General features: G+C 43.4%; 1 protein-coding gene and 1 pseudogene across 2 annotated transcripts in view; both read left to right on the plus strand.

The window, feature by feature from the left end:
* Positions 1-8,552, plus strand: part of LOC308610909 (BCL-6 corepressor-like) — a 43,404-nt gene extending 34,852 nt beyond the window's left edge. Inside the window, 3 exon segments of the mRNA XM_081259897.1 lie at positions 5,835-5,888; positions 6,563-6,719; positions 8,144-8,552. Of these exon segments, the coding sequence (XP_081116023.1) occupies positions 5,835-5,888; positions 6,563-6,719; positions 8,144-8,435 (503 nt within the window). The 3' untranslated portion in view covers positions 8,436-8,552.
* LOC308610914 (centrosomal protein of 78 kDa-like) overlaps positions 1-19,892 on the plus strand; it is a 558,473-nt pseudogene that overhangs the window by 521,687 nt on the left and 16,894 nt on the right. The window lies entirely within an intron of this gene.

Below are 19,892 nucleotides of genomic sequence, written 5' to 3' on the forward strand. Positions count from 1 at the left end.
GGGGTGGGAGTGGGGCAGACCTGAGCAGTCTCTTTCTGAGAGGGCACGGGAGCCGAGGGTTGATGGGCGGGGAGCAGGGGTTGAGCCTTGCACAAAACTCCCTGTCCACACTGCTGTATCCCAACCCAGCACGGCTGATGACAGTGATGGCCTCTATTGCTAGAGCAACATAGAAAGATAACTGATATCTGCCTAAGCCCGTGTGATCTGTAGTAACTCCTTTCACCCTTTTAACATCTTCACTTGGGAGTAACGAGTACTAGCCCACTCTCGGATGAGGAAACTGAGCCTCAGAGGGGTTAGCTGATACCCGTACAGGTAGCAATCCAGCAGTGCTCCACAGCCCACCACGCTCCTCAGCAAGACTGGCTCACACTGGAATTGCCCTTTTGACAGTTCAAAACCTCTGTGAGACAGATGACTCTCCATGCCCTGTGCAGTTCCCCCACCATACTTGTCAGTAGCAATTGTGATGTAATAGCCCACAGGGCAAAGGCATTTTTCTGTGCTGGCATCAGCCCTCTGGGAGTTGAATGGTGACAGTAAAACGCGGTGCAGCAGGCTGAGCGTGGAGGTGTGGCTGAGCACTGGGGTGGCAGGACCCAGGCTGGCCCGGAGCCCTGGCGCCCACACCCTCAGCCAGCTCTGTGCCCCTGTCCCCCGTCTCCCGTCGTGTCCCCCCACCCCGGTCCATAGTGCCGTGAGCCCTTGGAAGTGTGCCTGCCTTGGCCCTAAGGCATGACTGTGGGTGGGAAGTTGGAAGCACTAGGGCTATGCTTAGTTTGGGATGTTTTTTTGTTGTTGTTGTGGGTTGAATGTGCTGTTGTTTATATCTACACGTCTCTTGGAGACCTCTCCATTAGCTAGAGAGCACTTTCTGGTAGTTAGCGCAGTTACTTGCAGGTGAAGTCCAAGGAGCACCCAGTTGGTTTCCCAAGAGCTGAGAGCGGGCGCCTAGGAGGACAGAGCAGATGTTGCACATAGTGTTGAGCTAGACCCCCCCCCGTGGTTGAGAAGATAGTCTCCTTGCTTCCAGCAAACGCTGGAGGTCGGGGGGAGACCCCTAACCCCAACTTTTGGGTTAGGGTTGAGAAAGTAGACTCCCGCTTCCAGCAAATGCTGGAGATGGGGGGGGCAGGGTGCTGCTGCACCCGCCGTGGAGGGCGGGGCTCCGAGCCCCACCTGTGAACTTGGCATCATTTCCAGCAGCCTCCCTTTGGGACCAGAGAGGTCAAAAGACCCTCGTTGGTCCTCTAAGACAGTTTCCATTTTGGTTTGGTGGCTCTGAGGCCTGGACCAAGGGGCACTTGATCCATCCTTTTTTAGGCTACCTGGCCTTTGATTGCACAGGAAGCCTTGGGAATGTTTAGGGTCGGATTTGTTTTTTTCTTCAAATGTAAATTTCAATATGTAGATTCCACAGATCACCAGTGTTGATGCTGAACATTGTGACAAGTAGATGAACGCTTTCAACTTTGAATCCAAGTTTCTGGGATTTCTCTAGGCAGAATTTTAAATGTTGGGATGATGGCCCAGTTGGGAGATGTGGCAGCTTCAACCTTTTCAAATTGAAGGACAGTTTGCTTAAGCAGATAAGGGTGTGGTTTGGGAGGGTTTTCCTGAAGTTTTGTCTTCAGCATTCTTGGTTATTTTCTTCTGCTTAGCCAAAGATACCATGTGCAGTATAAAGGCTGTCTGAGCTTTATGTCATGATAATGTGGTTCTGGAAGTTTAGAAACACACTCTGGCTTCAGATCCGCGTTAAATAGATCACTTGTGTGGCCAAAGACCTCAAACCTTTCCCTCCTGGGAAAAAGGCTTCTATTTCTTAGGCTGAAACGCCAGTGTGCAACCACATGCTTGTGCCTTTAGCGGTGATGGTTAAATTTTCTATGAACTGATTAAGTCATGTTTTTCAAAAAGTTAATGAGGCATTTAATTAACAACGTTGGGCTTATGGCCTATATGGTTACATTTTGCGGGTAGTGGCATTCGGCTTATAGCCGCTGAACAGAGAGCTGTCCAACAAAAGCAGTTTGACTTTGCTTGGGAATGGCTGGGCTGCCCTTCAGACACTCCCGTTTATTTCTAGCGGAGAAAATAAACCAAGGAATGTGTTGCGTCGACAGACTCGCCCCGCCTCTTCACCTTTCAGTTAGAGAAAGTGTTGGTGGCGATGGTTGCCATCCATTTAGAGGCCATCACCCTCCTAGTTAGGATAGTGTAGTTAGCCCACTTGACCCCCAACAGAGAAGGCCTGTGGGATGCTCGTCACAGCTGGATTGCATCCCTCTAACTGGGGCCCTCTTGGGCCCTTTGAATCTTCCCAGCTGACCAGGTACCAAAGACCTGAGTTATAGGTCTAGTACTTCATGTTAATTGAACTTGGGGTTTAATATCTCTGGGCCTCAGTTTCCAAGTGTTGAATGAGGATGGTACTACCTTCCTTTCCTGGTAGCTCCTGGGTTCCTGTGGGTGACAGAAGACGTCCTCATCTGGGGAAATGAGAAGCACTGTGTAAATAGTGGGATCAACGTGGTTGAGTTAGGACAGCCCGTGGCAAAAAGTCTGACCTGGCCGTGGGGCTACTGCTGCCTCTGCTGCCATCTTCCGGGAGAAGAGAGTTGACTTACCCACCAGCTTGGACGGCCTTTCATTTCTAGGTACCCTTGAATCTGCCCTAGTAGTGATGAAGGTTTCCAGGTGAAGGCCATGATTGTCACAGCAAATAAACCCTGGGTTGAGTAAATTGATGTGTGCACAGCAGTTGGTGGCGTTCAGACCTGATCCCAGAGCCACGTGACAGGGCCTCTCCGTGGCTGGGGCACACAACTCATTAGCTTGCAGCCGTCCACTCAAGTCTGGCTAGTGAGGGCCTGCTAAAAGAGCAGCAGCTTCATGCGGTATCCTGGATACCAGGGCTCGGGGCAGGTGGCCTGGGAGCCCAGAGGATTGTGGGCTTTCTGGCAGGTTGGGATGTAAACGGAGAAACGCATTCGTGGGCGTGCCTTTTCTCTTCCTCCTCTTGTTTTGGAAGGGAGCTGCTGCAGTGACCTGAAGTAACAGGGCCCCGATGGCCAGGTTTACCAGCATGCCCCATTGGGTTCACGTGGTAAGCAAATGGAACATTCTAGTTTGCTCCCAAGTGAGTGGTCACCTTTGATTGGCGTGTCCTCCAAAGGGCATAAAAGGTTTTACAGAACCCATCTCGCACTTATGAGCAGCTAGAATGACCCCCGTTTTAGGTTTAACAGATAAGTTACCTGAGAGATGTCACAAGGAGGCCTGTTCTGACCCCATCCCATCCCCCCTTACCCAGCAGACCATGTGTTGGGCCACATGCACGTTCTGCCTACTCCCAGCTCTCAGAACCTGACGGCTCTCTGCTGGGCACGACTTACCCAGTATTAACAGTATAACGTGTTTTCTGGTGGCAAATGCTTTCGATGTGTCTGAAAACTTTCTTAAGGTAATAAAACATTGAATAAGTTCCTGCTCTGCTTACTGGGAGTGGTTCATATTAATATTTTAACAAGCCAAAGAAATAAGGTTAATAACAGTGATTCTAATGCACAGTGTTGACACAGAACATCTCCGGGGGCGGGGGTGAACGTTTTATTTGATTCTTGAAATGTGGAGGTTGCAGCCTGTGGTGTATCAGGTTCCTGTCATTAACTTGGGGCAGAATCAGTCTAAAATTTTCATATTTACTTGAGAGGGTGGAGTGAGGCAAAATAGAGGGTGGGGTTATTGGAGGCATTTTGTGTCATTCCTCGAGGATGGAGGGAGAGAGCTTCTCTTTAACTCTACTTAACGTACAGACAAGAGCATCTGAGGCCCAGGTTCTGATTTGGGTTCTTAACAAGGGTTGCGAGGATGTAGGTGACCTGGGTGTCCCTGCTTCTCTAAGCTGGGGAATGTTCTCTGGCTGATTTAAGCTCTCTTTAAGTGTTGGTCATCCATACTTTGATCTAAACTTGTGTTATCGTCCACTGCCACTGACTGAACAGACCCATCAAGTGAGAATGGTCTGTGCTTGGCAATGTGTCATCTAAGATGTTAGCAGCCGTGACACCTCTGTACTGGTCACGTCGGCCCCTGGGCTGAGGGCTTCCATCGCTATCCGAATGCGTCCTCTCAGCAGCCCTGTGGAAGCTTGGAGAAGTTCAAGGGTAACTTGCCCATGGCCAGGCCACTGGTGCAGCAGAGCCTTAGACAACACTGTCTGCATCTCCAAGCCCTTCTCACGCACTCTCACCCCCCACCAGGATGCCTGCCGCCTGCCCGCGCCATGGTGGGCTTTTGGCCCCAAGGATGTATGCCTTTGAAAGTGGGCACTGGCAAGCTATGGGGAGGTCACCCTTACAAGGTTCACTGTATGGTGGTCTGATGGTATCTCCTCTCCTCTCCTCTCCTCTCCCCGTAGGAAGTGGTCTTGTACTGCCTGGAGAACAAGATTTGTGATGTGAACCACCGCGACAACGCGGGTTACTGTGCCCTGCACAAGGCTTGTGCAAGAGGTTGGCTCAACATCGTACGACACCTCCTTGAATATGGCGCCGATGTCAACTGCAGTGCCCAGGATGGAACCGGGTCAGTGGCGGTCTTGCTCTTGGCCTGGCCCTGCTGGGGCATAGGCAGTGGTTCTCAGGGTGTGCGGGGAACCCCAGAAGGAAAGATGGAGAGTGAGTGCCATGTAAGCACAGTGGTGGCGGAGTCCTCTAGAATGGAATCGGACAGATCTTTCTGGCAAATTTACATAGAACTTTAAAACTCTGTGACGCTCTTATGGACAGAAGTCCCTGAAAATGTTGAGCCTGCATGAATAATCAGGGGTGTTCTCTTTTAAGACCCTGGACTCTTCACCAGCGTCTGTTGAATCTCACTCTTGAACATATATGTGAGTTGAAAGTTGCAGGAGTACAGACAGGTCCAGTGGCAACTGGCTTGATAGGACCTGCCGTGTCCACCCACATCCCCGGGCCTGGCCCCCACTCTGTCCTTGACCTCGGTTTATTGGCCAGAGGCCATGTCTGAGTCAGCCCAAGCATCTTCCTGGTTGTACCTGGGATGCCACCACGAGGCAGGGCACTGGGGCTTTCCTGACGGTCATAAAATGAGCAAAACCGTAAGGTATTTGGTGGTTCATGGTTTCCAAATCGCATCCTTTCTGGATGGGACTGCGGACAGTGTTCCTGACCCCAGCGGACACGGGCAGGAGGACTCTGTATCCTCCTGAGAACTCGCCCTGCCTGTCGACTGCTTCTGGGCGAGAGGGTTGATCACTCATCTCCAAATTGGTTTCAGGAGAGGTTCCACTTTGCCCCTAGTTTCTTTTACCAACTGCACTTTTTGGGTTTTGTTTGTAATGGTGTAACAATGGCTTCTTGTATCTGCTTCCGTGGTGCTGGGGTTCTTCCCCCCACCCCGCCGTATGTTACCTTCTTACAGTCTGTCACTATTTAAGTTCATTGGAAACATTTTCATCGTGGCCTGAGTTCCTCCTTGGGCCATGCATTAAGAGAGATTTGCATTGAAGAATTAGGCCTGAGATGGTCCCTTCACCTGTCCCGTAAAGGGTTATGTGTTGAAATAACAGAGTAATTTGTCGCAGCGACCGTACACTCACCTCCTCGGTGAAATAGCGCGCCTACGAGGCTTGGCCGCACACGCTCGATTTTGCCCCGTGTCCTTAGAAGCAAGCGTCGCGTGCACAGGTGTAATCCCCCGCACCTCTCCTAGGCCTCTCCACGATGCTGTCAAGAATGATCATCTCGAAATTGTCCGCTTGCTCTTCTCCTACGGTGCTGATGCTACCCTGGCTACGTACTCAGGTAGAACCATCAAGAAAGTGAACCACAGCGAACTTCTGGAGAAGTTCTTAACAGGTACGGCAGAGGTCAAGACACGGTCTTGTTCAAGCATCTAGACGGTGACTTCACAGCCTTTCACCTGGGTTCCCCCTACCCCCACCCCCCGTTTACTCTAAGTGACCCTTTACTGGGAAAAGCGGCCCAACGTTAGTCTGTCAAAGAAGAGATACGTACTTTGAGTTTTGCGAGGTGGGGGGCTGGAAAACTCTTAGCTAGCCAGGCTAGCTTTTGTTTGGCAGGCTGGGGCGGTGAGGCGGGCAGTCCCTCAGGAAGGCGGGTGGACGCGTGGGGAGGTTTCAGTCAGATACCTGGAGGCGTGTGCAGTGGGACTTGTCAGGAGGTGACACCAGCCCCAGCGTGAGATGTTCCCGAACTCCAGCAGCATTTGCCTCTTACCAGCAGGCGTTATCTTGTTTCTCTCTCTCTCTCTTCCCCCCCCACCACCTCTGCAGACTGTTTAAATAACCTGCAGGCTCCTGACGACGGTAACCCCGGTTGCTCTTCGGAGTTCTCTGGCAGCTCTGTGTGTGCTGAACAGCCTTGTTCGTTTCAGTTGGGCTTCTGGGGGTGGTGGTGGTGCTGTGAGCAGGACTTGGCTTGGGAAAGAATTTTTCCAGAGTCCTTTTTGGCGAACAGCTGGAATCTTGCTCCAGCTTACTGACCTCTCTCTTGTTTGCCCCCCCGGTTAGAACCAGATGATGAAAGTGGTTATGATGTTTTAGCAAATCCCCCAGGACCGGAGGACCAGGATGACAGCAACGAGGCCTATGGTGACCTATTGGAATCTGAATTTTCCGAAGACCCCCTTTTGCCGTGTTATAACGTCCAGGTGTCCGTCGCTCAGGGGTGAGCGTGGCCAGCATGTGGTCAAGAGCCAGCCCAGCTGCTCTGTGGGGTGGCAGGAGTTAGAAATCCCCTTCAGTAGATGAGGTTGGCTGGGTTGGGGGGTGAGTGAATTCCTCACCAAGTGTCCACCGACCTCACATAATGCAGTGGAACGTTTCCAGAAAAGTTTGGGGGTGGGAGGGCTCCCCAGCCAACTGCCCTCATTGGAACACACCCCTAGAGCCCAAAGGACACGGGAGTCAGCGACTGCAATTGCACAGTTTCAGTCAGTAAACTCTTGGGGAAGGGATCCTCCCCAAACGGCTACCATAGGGGCCTTCCAAGGCGCGTGAGGTCCACGGGACGATACTGATGTGTACCCGCTTCTCGTATAAGATTAGAGAAAGCCGTATGTGGCACCTGGGATCTTATGTGTCTTCAGATTTGCATAGATCGAGTCTTGTCCCCACGGTCGGGCCACTGTGCCCCATGACCAACCCTTTGGAGTGAACACATCAGGAGACCTTGCTCTGCTGTGTGTTGACCCCGGTGCTTAAGGAGTAGCATCCTCCTTGGACTCTGAGGCTGGGAACGTGTCTGCCCTTGTGGTGACATTCTATTCGGGATAGAGATGATAAAGCGTGGCAGGGTATCAGGAAGGATTGTACCACCTCCCTTCTCGAAAAAGCCTCACTCCCGGCAGCATTGAGAGGCAGGTTGGAGGTGTGGGAAAGGCAAGGAAAGCCAGGTGACCTCGAGTGTTTCTCATGCTCTCTCCGTGAGGGCCGGAGGAGAGGAGAGGTCAAAGAGGTGTTTGCCATCTCCCTTGGGTTGGCATACAGACTGGTTTTCCCCAGTGACTAGAACGGGGTGCACTTACTTGGAGAGGGGTGACCTGAGTTGTGGCCAGAGCCAAGGCAGCACTGGGGTGGCCTGCAATGAGGCTCGTTCAGGGGCGCTGCTCCTGCTTTTGTCTAAGTTGGCTGGTCTGCCCTAGGTGGTCTCTTAACACATGCACATGAGTCCAGAGTTCCCCCGCTAGAAGTAGATCTTCCGGGCTTCCCTGGTGGCACAATGGTTAAGAATCTGCCTGTCAGTTCAGCGGACACAGGTTCGAGCCCTGGTCTTGGAAGATCCCACATGCCACGGAGCAACTAAGCCTGTGCGCCACAGCTACTGAGCCTGCACTCTAGATCCCGCGAGCCACAACTAGAGAAAGCCCGTGCGCAGCAACAGGCCCAATGCAGCCAAAAATAAATAAATAAATAAAATTAAAAAAGAAAAAGAAGAAGTAGACCTTCTAAGGACAGTGAGAAGTGGGGTGGGGGTGGGGTAATCAAAGTGGAAGTAGCAGGCCCTTTCCCCGCCAGGAGACGGGTAGTTCATAGTTGGGAGCGCCTCTAATTTTGCCGGAAACTCAAACCACTGTCCTTTCTCTGGTGTAGGCCTCGTAACTGGCTGTTGCTCTCAGACCTGCTCAAGAAACTGCAAATGTCCTCCTGCATATTCCGCTGCAATTTTCCAAATGTGGAAATCGTCACCATCGCGGAGGCCGAGTTCTGCCGGCAAGTGTCAGCAAGTCTCTTATTCTCTTGCCCCAAAGACCTGGAGTCCTGTAATCCAGAAAGTAAGGAGCTCTTAGATCTGGTGGAGTTCACGAACGAGCTTCAGACTCTGCTGGGCTCATCCGTGGAGTGGATCCTCCCCAGAGACCTGGACTCAGACGACAACTGGTGAGCTCGCCAGGGCCCGCCGTGTACAGTGTGTCATGGTGTTAATCCTTGTGCATATGTGTCATAATACGACTATTTCTGTAAAGAAAGGACACTATGAGACACGACTCCAGTCGGAAGGACTTCATGTTTTTTTCGTTTTAAAATTTTAAGTCAGTTTTTATGAAGTTGTTAATAAAGTTTCTTTACTTTTCAATGTACACATGCTTTGGAATATGTCTGTTTTTACTCGGAACAATTGTTTCTTTTCTTTTTTAAGGAGAAAAAAAAAAGGCAAAGGAGCTCCACACTTTGACTTAATTTCATACAAAGCTCCGACGACAGAGGCCATAACTGTTGAGAGTTGCTTTTGGGGCAAATTAAACCAGTAAAATTTTAAACTCTTCCTCCATATTAAAGGGATTGAATAAATTGGCCACTTTGGTGTACCTGTGTCCTGCGAATTGTCCAGTTGGAGATGGAGGTTTAGAAAGTGAGTTTCAGTCTTGTTTAAGTCTCTTCCCATCAGACTGGTGTCGTGATTTCCTACACACCATGTTACTTCCTGTCTACCTTTCCTTGGTGTTGTTCATGCCTGGATTATCTCCTGTACCTGCTCAAACCTTGGTCCATTCTCATTTGTACCATGGAAGTTTGTCATGCCGGATACTGTCAGAACTAATTTTACTTAAGTTTGCGTTAAGGTGCAAAGCACACGTTTTGTATATTTTCTGTTTTTTGTGTTTGTGTATATTTTATGGTTTCGCTTCAAGAAATTTTATGGGAAGGGAAATAGCAAGATGTAAAGAGCAAAAAAGTCATCATTCTCTTTCAATTGTTAGAACATCTATCTGCAATCATAATTATGATGCACTGTGGTATGTGTTAAAATAGTAAATACATGTAACGTCCCGTAGGAGCAGCAAACTCAGTGGTGTTGGTGAGGGTGTGTCATGGAAGTAATCACAAAGCAGGTGACTGTTGGTTGGGGTCCTGCAACATTAGTGTGCCTTCCCTGTGTCCAGTAGTGGTCTGGAGGGGTCAGGAAGCCTGCCTTTGAATTTGAGGGAACAGAGGGTTTGAGGTCCTCTCTCTTCTATTGCTCTAGTACACTGCACAGCAGCAGTATACTGGGTTTATAGTTGACGTTTAAATCGCTGATTGATCATTAAGATTGGGATGTATCTTTGGAAATGAAAATAGGAAGGATCGTATGCTTTTTCTTTTTTTTCCTATATCTGAAAAGGTATGTAGTACTTTGCTGAGTGGTTGGGAATCAAGTTTGCAGTATTCAGTGTATTCAGTTTTAGTATCTAAGTAGAATTAAACTGTTGCTGTAAACTGGAATAGCACTTTGTTACTGACAAGTTTTAGAATGCATCTGTTCGTCAATTACCTGTTTGGGAAGATTGTAGTTAATGATTTTGAGAATGTGGCTATAAACTTCCAACTGACTCAAGAAAAGCAAATAAGTCAAGATTGACAAATGTATAGGCTCTTCATCTTATTGTGTGTGTGGGTTTTTTTTTTTTCCTTTTAGTTATTTGTCAAGGTATAAAGAATTCTATCACACTTAAGACAAGTTAAGTAAACTTCACGGGGTGTATTCTGTCATGGCATGGAGCAGATCCCATGGCCTAGATCTTAAAGGTGATTTTATGTTTAAACTTTCATGAAAACATATGTGATTGAAACACATTAATATATTGATACAGAGGGCAGTTAATTTTTGTCTTTTTTTTGTGTGTGTGTGGTACTGTTGTGGCCTCTCCCATTGCGGAGCACAGGCTCTGGACGCACAGGCTCAGCGGCCATGGCTCACGGGCCTAGCCGCTCCGCGGCATGTGGGATCTTCCCGGACCGGGGCACGAACCCATGTCCCCTGCATTGGCAGGCGGACTCTCAACCACTGCGCCACCAGGGAAGCCCTAATTTTTGTCTTTTGATACATGTGAGCGCAGCTTTCATTTTGCTGAAAGAATGTGACCAGTTTTCAGTTTGGGATTCTACCATTTAGTAAAGATAGTCCACTTAATTTTAGAAATAGATTTAATATATAATACCTAATAATACTTTTATGAATGTTTTTTTACTGAAAACTTTTATTGTAATACTCTGAAGAAACTATGCCATTCTAGTCTTCAAGACTTAAATGAATCAAGTGTTTATTAGCTGTTGTAGTTTTTAAACTAATAAAAGTCACTACATCAGCAATTTGTAAATACAGTTTTTAAAATAATGCCTTAACAACTTTACAGTGGTTATAATGACTGTATTTAGGCCTAAAGTTAGTTAATAATTTGACATGAAGGCTTTTTAATAGTTTGATGGTGCAGATCAGGGATAGGTAAACTCTGGCTGGTGGGCCAGATCCAGCCCGTCGCCTGGCTTTGTAAAGGAAGTTTTTCTGGAACATAGTCGCACCCGTTGTTTACATGGTAGTTATGGCTCCTTTCACCCTACACCAGTGGGGCAGAGTAGTTGCAACAGTAACTGTACAGCCCACAAATCTGGAAATGTTTAAATTTAGATTTTAAAAATTGAAAAATTCTTTGAGCCTATACAGGGCAAGTCCATTGACCCCTGAGGTAGAAAACAGTCAGGAACTTGGGTGCGGAAGCCAAATGGCCTAGGTTCAAATCCCCTTTCTCCCATTTCATAGCTAGTGACCATGGGCAAATCACTTAACCTCTATGCCTCCTTATGAGGTTTAAATGCACTTATTTGTATAAATAGTGCCTGGCACATACTAAGCGCTGTGTAAGTGATTGCTGTTGTTTCTGCTTGGAGTTTTAATAAGTTATTGTTAATAGAAAAATGACACTAATGATTTTCCTTTTAGAGTAACAAAGGCACTTTGAGTCTTTTACTTTTTCAGAAATGTAATAAGACTTTTTTCATTGACAGTCAGTGTTCCCTGTTACCAAAATTTACTTTATGAATATAAAGAATTGAATGTCTTCAGGACAGTACTTTTGCTTAAATGTCAAACCATTATTTTCCCAAGGTACATCAAACTGGCTCTGCATAGCCCAGGCCTCTAAAGCTTGTGTGCACACCCTAGGTAGCATGTGAGATACATTTTGTAAATATAGTTTTTTAAATAATGCTTGAGACTTCCCTGGCGGTCCAGCAGTTAACACTATGTGCTCCCAATGTAGGGGGCTTGGGTTCGATCCCTGCTCAAGGAACTAGATCCCAAGTGCCTGCCATAACTAAGAGCCCACATGCCACAACTAAAAGATCCGGCATGCTGCAATTAAAGACCGGCACAGCCAAACAAACAAACAAACAAACAAATAAATAAATAAATCTTTATAAAAAATAAGTAAAATAAAATAATGCCTTAGGAGTTAGGAAAAGAAAATATTAGAACATTTTTACCTTTGTATTATTTTTAAAAATCTGTGTAGTTTATCATGTACATAAATTATAGGTATGGAACTTTGTGTATATAATTTGTTAATAAATAAGATGCATATTAAAAAGTTTTCTTATGGTTTGCCCAGTCAGGTGTTTGGAGGCCATTGGAGGACAGGATGATGAAATATAGGGCCTCAGCAAAGATAGAATTTAGAACCAATTCCCTGACTTAGAAGATAAGGAAAATAATTCATAGACTGTAATTGAGTTGTCCAACTTTGCATAAGTGTTCAGAAACAGGAAATGCAGTGGCTAGAATCTAATCACTGACCAAGCAGAATCTGGGTCACTGGACTCGTAAACCAGAAGTGACTGTTGAATTTCTCAGGTTGATGCTCCTGGCATATATGCTTGATCTGTGTGTGTGTGTAAATCTCTGACAGAATAAGCCATACTCAGGCACACCTTGTTTCCTTATTCAAGCATCTTAATTTCATCCCATTAAATCTTTGAAGTATCCGACTACCAGAAGGCATGAAGAAACCTGGGCTGAGAGTCTTCATTCCAGGAGACGTGATCTTGACTGCATGGCTGGTTTGAGGCACATCACTCTGAACTGCAACACGCTCATTGGTGACCTGGGTGCAAGTGCTTTGGCAGAATCTCTTAGTGAGGATTTATGGCTTAGAGGGAAATTCTAAAATTGAAAATATTGAATTTTTAATATGAAATATGCTTAGCTTTTGGCATGATACTATTGTGATAGGATTTTTTAAAGCCTCATTTTACTGATAGCTTTTATTTTGCTTTTCAACTTTCTCTCAGAGTTGCATATATCCTTTACAGAAAATACAGAGTAACAAGAGAACAATTACGTATAATTTTAATACCCAGATATAATCACTGTTCATTTTGGTGTATATACTTTCAGTCTTTTTTTTTTCTACAAATATATATGTACACTTAGGGATTACAAAAATAGAATTGTAGTATACTTGCTATTTCATATGCCTGCTTTTTTCACTTAATGATGTATCATGTAGTATGGCGTCGTATTGATGTCCCATAGTTTAATCAATTCTTTGCAATTCTATTTAGACAGTTTGCTTTTCCCTGTCAGAAACAATGTGAATACGTTGTATATACATCTCTGTGTGCATCAGGATTACTTCTGTAGAATAAGGTACTACAAGTGGAATGACTGAGTGTGACCTATTTTTAAGACATTTGATACACATGGCCAAATTACCACCCAGAAAGGCTATGCCAATTTATAGTCCACCACAACAGTAGATGGGAAGCCTGCCTCTCACAAACACTGGCCTGTAGCACTTGTAAAAAAATGTAAAACTACAAAAATGAGTACCTCTCCATTTTCTATGCAAGTGGGATTACTCCAAATTTTATAACTTTTTTCAATTAATTCAGTATGAGCATTTTAGCAAGTCAGTAAATTTGCATCTCCTACATCATTTTTTGTGATTGTTCAGTATTCCATTATATGAATATGCCACAGTGCACATAGCTTATCCATTCTTGTATATAAGCTTTGTCCAGTTTTTCAGTTACAAATAGTACTCTGATATATATCCTTACCTATATCTCTGACTATTTCTTTTGGTTAAATTCTTAGAAAGAGAGTTGTTGGATCCAAAGTGTATAGACATTATTTAAAGGCTTTTCTTACAGAATCTTGGCTTCATCTGATAGGAGAATAACCACATTTTGTTTTATTTTGTATTCATCTGATTGACTGGTGAGGTTTACTGGCTGTTTGTATTAATTTGGCTATTTGGTTAATTATACCCTGTGTCCATTCTTCTGTAGTGAGAGTTTGTAAGGGTTGTATCATATCCTGTCAGATCCGTATGTCTGACTTGCTATTTCTGTGCGTCATGGGGGTGTTGAAAGACTCCAGTTATTTTAATGTGATGGTCCACACAACACTTAAACAAAAGACTCATGATAGTTTCCTTTCATGTAATATTTTTTAATCCCTGCGCTTTAGTGATGATCCCTTTGGTTTAAATGAGTAGGTTGTTCAGCCCCAGAACTACTAGAATTCATGATCAGTTTTTCTGGTTTTTGTCTGACCTTTTACTGCGAGGGTTCTTGACCATCATACTTTCATGATAGGTTTTTAGTATGTATTCTCTATTCACACATTGTTGAAAGTTTTTATTATTTGTATCCTCTTAGACTTGTCTTTTTTTTCCTCTAAAACTAACAGTTATTACATTTCTTCTATTTTGTTTTCCCCTTTGAACTAGTTTCAAGTGTGATTTGGAGCTGAAGATCATGATCAAAAGAATGCAGTGCATGGGCTTCCCTGGTGGCGCAGTGGTTGAGAGCCTGCCTGCCAATGCAGGGGACACGGGTTCGTGCCCCGGACAGGGAGGATCCCACATGCCGCGGAGCGGCTCGGCCCGCGAGCCATGGCCTCTGAGCCTGCGTGTCCGGAGCCTGTGCTCCGCAACGGGAGAGGCCACAGCTGTGAGAGGCCCACGTACCACAAAAAAAAAAAAAGAATGCAGTGCATTTCTGAGCTCCACCAGGTTTTGCTTGTGAGGTTTACATGCCCCTGCCGCCCTTGCTAATTATGAACTGAGATTCATTTTGTGATGCTTTTTGCTCATAGGTTATATACAGTTATTCTTCAGTTCTGTAATTGTAAAATATGTTGTCTGATTTATTGGTACTAAAGCCAGGGTTATCATTGCACATCCAAGAAGAGGTTTTTAAATTGGATTATGCATTATGTGTGTGCGTATATGTCTCTGTTTTTTTCCATACCCAAAATTACAAACCTGCCATGACTTGTCTTGTGCAGGACTCTTCCACACGTGAGAAAATGAGAGTTGTCTATATGTTAAATCTGTAGAGTTAGCAAGTGACCTTTTGTCTTTCATCAAAAGTACTTGACCTGCAGCAGTGCGGCCTCACCAGTGAAGGAGCAAAGGCTTTACTAAAGGCCCTTGAAACCAACAGAACTCTGCTCGTTCTGGATATAATAAAAAATCTGCTGGTTGGTATGTGGTCACTTTTTTAAAATTGATAAACACATAGCAAAACAAAAAGAATTTGTTCAGGTATTGACAGTTTTTTAAAACTTAATGTGTTTAACTTTCCTCATCATATCCAGTTGGCCCTTGAACAACGTGGGGTTAGGGGTGTCGACCCCTACGCAGTTGAAGATCTGGGTATAAGTTTATAGTCAGTGGTTCCACATCTGTGGATTCAACCAGCCTTGGATCATGTAGGACGATAGTACCTATGTACTGAAAACTATGCGTGTGTCAGTGGACCCGCGAGGTTCAAACCCATGTTGTTCAAGCTTCAACTGTACTTTTCTAGTGTTGCACTTCCCTTATGTTTTTAGCAGCTACTGTACTAATTAAAGTGAATTATACTTGTCAATTTTTCTTATCTCTACTCTGAATAGAGGTGAACCTAGATACTAAGCCTGCTTCCACCAAGAGCATTCTTTCTTTCCTGTGCAACCTCTGAATTCTTGCCAGGAGTACTTTATTCATTTGTCAGATTCACAAGTAAGTTTGTAATCATCTTCTGTGTGCCAGAGATGGGTTTAGGGACCACGGATAAAGCAGTGAACCAGACAGACAAAAGTCTTGCCCTCATGGAGCTTACATTCTAGTGAAGGAGATCAGATAGAAATGAGTAAACAGATAAGTCATATAATTTTAAAGGGTAGGAAGTGCAAAAATATCTTAATGTAAGGAGAGTGAGGGAGAGCAGGTAGGACTCCATTGGATAGGTTTGTTAGGGGACAGCTTCACTGGAGAAGTGGCATTTGAACGGAGACCTGAATGAAGAGAGGAGCAAGCCATGGAAGATGTGGAGTAAGCACATTCCAGGACAAGGAGGCAATGAGTATGTAGGCATGTAGGTGGGTGGAGTATTTAAGGAAAAGCAAGGAGGCCAATCTGGGCAGAGTACTGAGTGAAGAAGAATGTGGTAGGACATGAGGTCAAGGAGCTAGCCAGGGGTCTGCTCTTGTAAAGTCTTGAAGGCCAGAGTAAAGATGTGGATTATTCTAAATGAGTAGAGGGGTTTGAACTGGAAAAAGGCATGATCCAAATCGTATCTGAATAAGGTGACCTGGTATAGAGAAGGGACTTGGGAGGATAAAGAAGAGGTACAGGGGTCTTCCCTGGTGGCGCACTGATTGAGAATCCACCTGCCAATGCAGCGCACGCGGGTTCGTGCCCCGGTCCGGGAAGATCCCACATGCCGCGGAGCGACTGGGCCCGTGAGCCATGGCCGCTGAGCCTGCACGTCTGGAGCCTGTGCTCTGCAACGGGAGAGGCCACAACTGTGAGAGGCCCGTGTACCGCAAAATAAATAAATAAATAAATAAAGAGGAATAGGGAGACCAGTTAGGAGACTATCACAGTGCTCCAAATAAGAGATGTTTATGGCCTAGGTTAGGTTGGAAGTTTGCAGCAAGTGAAAAGTGGTTGAATTCAGGTTGTGTTTTGAGGGTGTAGCTCTCAAGACCTGCAGATAGATGTGAGGTATGAAGGAAATAGTAACAAGGAGACAAGTCGTTGATGATTATGTGTGCAACTGGGTAGTATCACTTAGAAGAAGGGGGCTGATGGGAGGAGCAGCTTTTGAGGGAATATCAGGACTTGGTTTGTTATCTTGGATGCCCTGGTTTGATATCTTAGATGCTCTTTAGGTATCTAAGCGTCTGGACGGTGCTCAGACTGTACTTTGTATCCAAAGGTATCCAAAGCCACTTCAGATGCAAAATGTTTCAAGTTGACCTTTGCTGCTGCCAAAATAGTAGCCACTGTGGGCAGTCTGCAAGATGGCATCTTAGGTTTCTGAGGAAGAAATTAGAATACACAAAGGGGGAAATAAGTGTATAATTATATAATGTAGATTTCATATTTAAATGTATGGGAAAAGCAATAATTAGTTGGCTTTTGGTTTTAAATGGAAATAGCCACTCATTGGAAAATAATTACTCTAATTTCAATTCATTTTACTTTAGATCATTCTGTGATGAAAACAGTTACCAAACAAGTTCTCCAGATGGAAGGAGTGCCAAGTCAGAGGTATATAACATGTTTCAGTTCTCTCGGAAGAATTCCTCTTTAATGGCTTGGTTTTCTTTCTTTCTTAAAAGAAAATTATCAAGGTACTTTCTGCCATCTTAAAACTAAGATTTGAGTCAAATCAAATGGCTTTTCTGTTTTTGAAAATGTTGTGTGATGCTTTAATTTAGGTTCCCAGATATGCAGATTGAAAACCTTTTAACTTCTTATTTTCTGTAACATATTATCGTTAGTCACAATAGTCTTTTTTTTTTGGAGATAAGAATGAATAGCAGGAGCAGCATTTGTGAAACCAAATCTAATATGAAACTGACTCTTTCTTGTGAGTAAATTTGAATTTTGAAACAGCAAAACAATAAGGTTTAATAAAAAGCAAAATAAATTGTTTATGTTTATGATCTGCCAATTTCCCACAAAGAGTTTTGTGGTGACTTTAGTTATATACCAGATACATTAAAATCACCAGTGGACAACACATCTTTTATTCAGGTGCCCTCTGAAAGTTTTAAAACTTTGTTGACTTCATATCACTGAACGGTCCACTTTAAAATGGTTAAAATTATAAATTTTCTGTTTTGTGTCGTTTACCACAATTTTTAAAAAATGTGTTGTTTGAAGATTTTGGGGGTTTATAAAGGTATTGTATTAGCATAAAAAAGAAAAATTTAAGAGACCACCTCTAATCCCATTATCCTATCAAGCAATATTTACATTTTAATTTTCTCTTCCTGCTGTCTATAAACATAGTTCCACATAGCTTCATTATAATTTGCCATTCTTATCTTTTCATACTAAATTTCAATTCTGTAATTCATAGTTATACTTTTTAACATTGCATTCACAAGGTTTCATTGAGTTGGTCAAGTTTTTAAATTGGTGAAAAATTGTAAATAACCTAAAATAAACTATTGTAAACATCTTCATAAATACAGCTTTTTTTTTTCTACTTAAAGTTGTATGTTTTTGATTCTCTATTCATCAACTTGCTTGGACAACAGTGTATTAAATAAGTTGTTAAGAGTGTTTATGAAGTCAAAAAAAAGCTTATGATCGTCTGCCAATTGTTATTTCAAGAGAGTGATATTTTAATAATCAAATAGTACATTCAAAGAAGTTAAGATTTGTGATATCACACTAATTAGATATTATTATTAAAAATTTATATCATATGTAAAGCATTCTTAAAATAGCTACCTTGACTTTTGCTATGATATTAGAAATGGAAATCTATATAAATAAAACATGTATATGTAAAACATATTAGGAATTCTGTAAAACTAGTACAGAATAATAGGGCATCATGGAATGAGAACAGTTAAACATTTTTTTTTAGTTAGCATGATTAAACAAAGTGGAAATGTAACTGAAGTATACAAACTAATTGAGCTCTTTTAAGAGTAATTTTATTTCTTGGGCTTTTTTTTGTGTTTGCCTCAGTTATTTGGAGACATAGAAGTAAGCCAAATCAGTATCTGGGTATATACCTAGATCCAGGTGAGTATAGGGGTGAAATAATGGTGTGAATTGTGTCACATTTATATTGTACTTATGTATGCCTAATAAAAGATGGGAACTTTTATTAGAAATTTTTTAATCTCCTAACAAGAAAAGTGTAATTAAAAAAATTTTAATACAAATGTATTTGCATTAGTTTCTGAAAGTAAAGGAAGGGTATACACATACATACCATATGCATACAAACATTTTTTTTGATGGCAATTAAGTTAAAACACAATAAAATAGCACAAAATGAACTGAGCTCCTATATATTTTTAAGAGGCATGTAAATCACACAGGATCGTGTGTTGATTATCAATAAGCTACACTCTATGAAATATTTGTCCTATATTACCGCATACACTCCATTTTACCCTGCATCCTAATGCTGCTAAAATATAGTAGAAAGCAGCAGCATAGCACAGGGAGATCAGCTTGGTGCTTTGCGATGACCTAGAGGGGTGGGATAGGGAGGGTGGGACGGAGGCTCAAGAGGTTGGGATATGGGGACATGTGTATGCATATGGCTGATTCGCTTTGTTGTGTAACAGAAACTAACACAGAATTGTGAAGCAATTATACTCCAATCAAGATCTATTAAAATAAATAAATAAAATAACATAAAATACAGTAGCTTTGAAGGATAAATATAACCATTTTAACCTATGATGTTTGTTTTCAGTAAATTCAAATTAAATATTTAAATGTGAATTTTAATATATGGCTTGTTCTAAGTAAAATATTAACACGTAGGTCTAGTTTTTGCAACCAAATGCCTCTTTACTACTGAAATATAGGGTAAGTCTCCACATTTCACTCTTTCATCCAGTGGGTTTCATTTGTTTTTTTGTGTGTTTTCTATATGAAATCAAAGGAGCAGTGAAGGTTGACAGGCTTATAGGAGGGTAAAATTGACTCACCTACCCCCCAGCAACTTGCAGCCTTATAACTTGTATTGTTTTTACATAGAAAAATTCATCTTAAATTTAACTTTTGGTCTACTTCTGAAGATTCTGTTTGGCAGAAGTCATGGGTGTATCTGTGTTTCTGTGTCCTTGAGATTCAGAAATGCCAAAGGTGTTCTACGATTCAGGAAACTTGAGTGTTTCTACATGATACATAAAATGTATCATACTTTGGGATTTTTTTAAAACTTTTATTTTTGCATTTCTGCACATCTCAATACTTTTGTTTTAGTTAAAATAACTTGTTACTGTAGAGAACTTATATTTTTTTAAAATGCTGGCTTATGTAAAACCTTTGTACAAAACCGATCCTCTTTTTAATGGGCTTGGCATCATTGTCAAGTGCCTTTTTGATTCCTTTCGACGTGTGCACGTGTGACATTTGCTCTGTAGACCTTTGGTGCATCTTGATTCCTTCTTTTCATGCTTTGTCAAACGTAGTCTTGGCCACAAAGAAGCCTGTAAGTAATGGAAGGAAACACTCTGCTGGTCAAGAATGTTACCCTCCTGAAGCGCTACCACCTGGAGTGTCTGGTTTCCGGCCATTGTGTCCTGCAGAAAGTGCAAAAAGCA

The sequence above is a fragment of the Mesoplodon bidens genome (assembly GCF_964165515.1).
Source record: "Mesoplodon bidens genome assembly, contig: HAP1_SCAFFOLD_96, whole genome shotgun sequence".
Lineage (NCBI taxonomy): Eukaryota > Metazoa > Chordata > Mammalia > Artiodactyla > Ziphiidae > Mesoplodon > Mesoplodon bidens.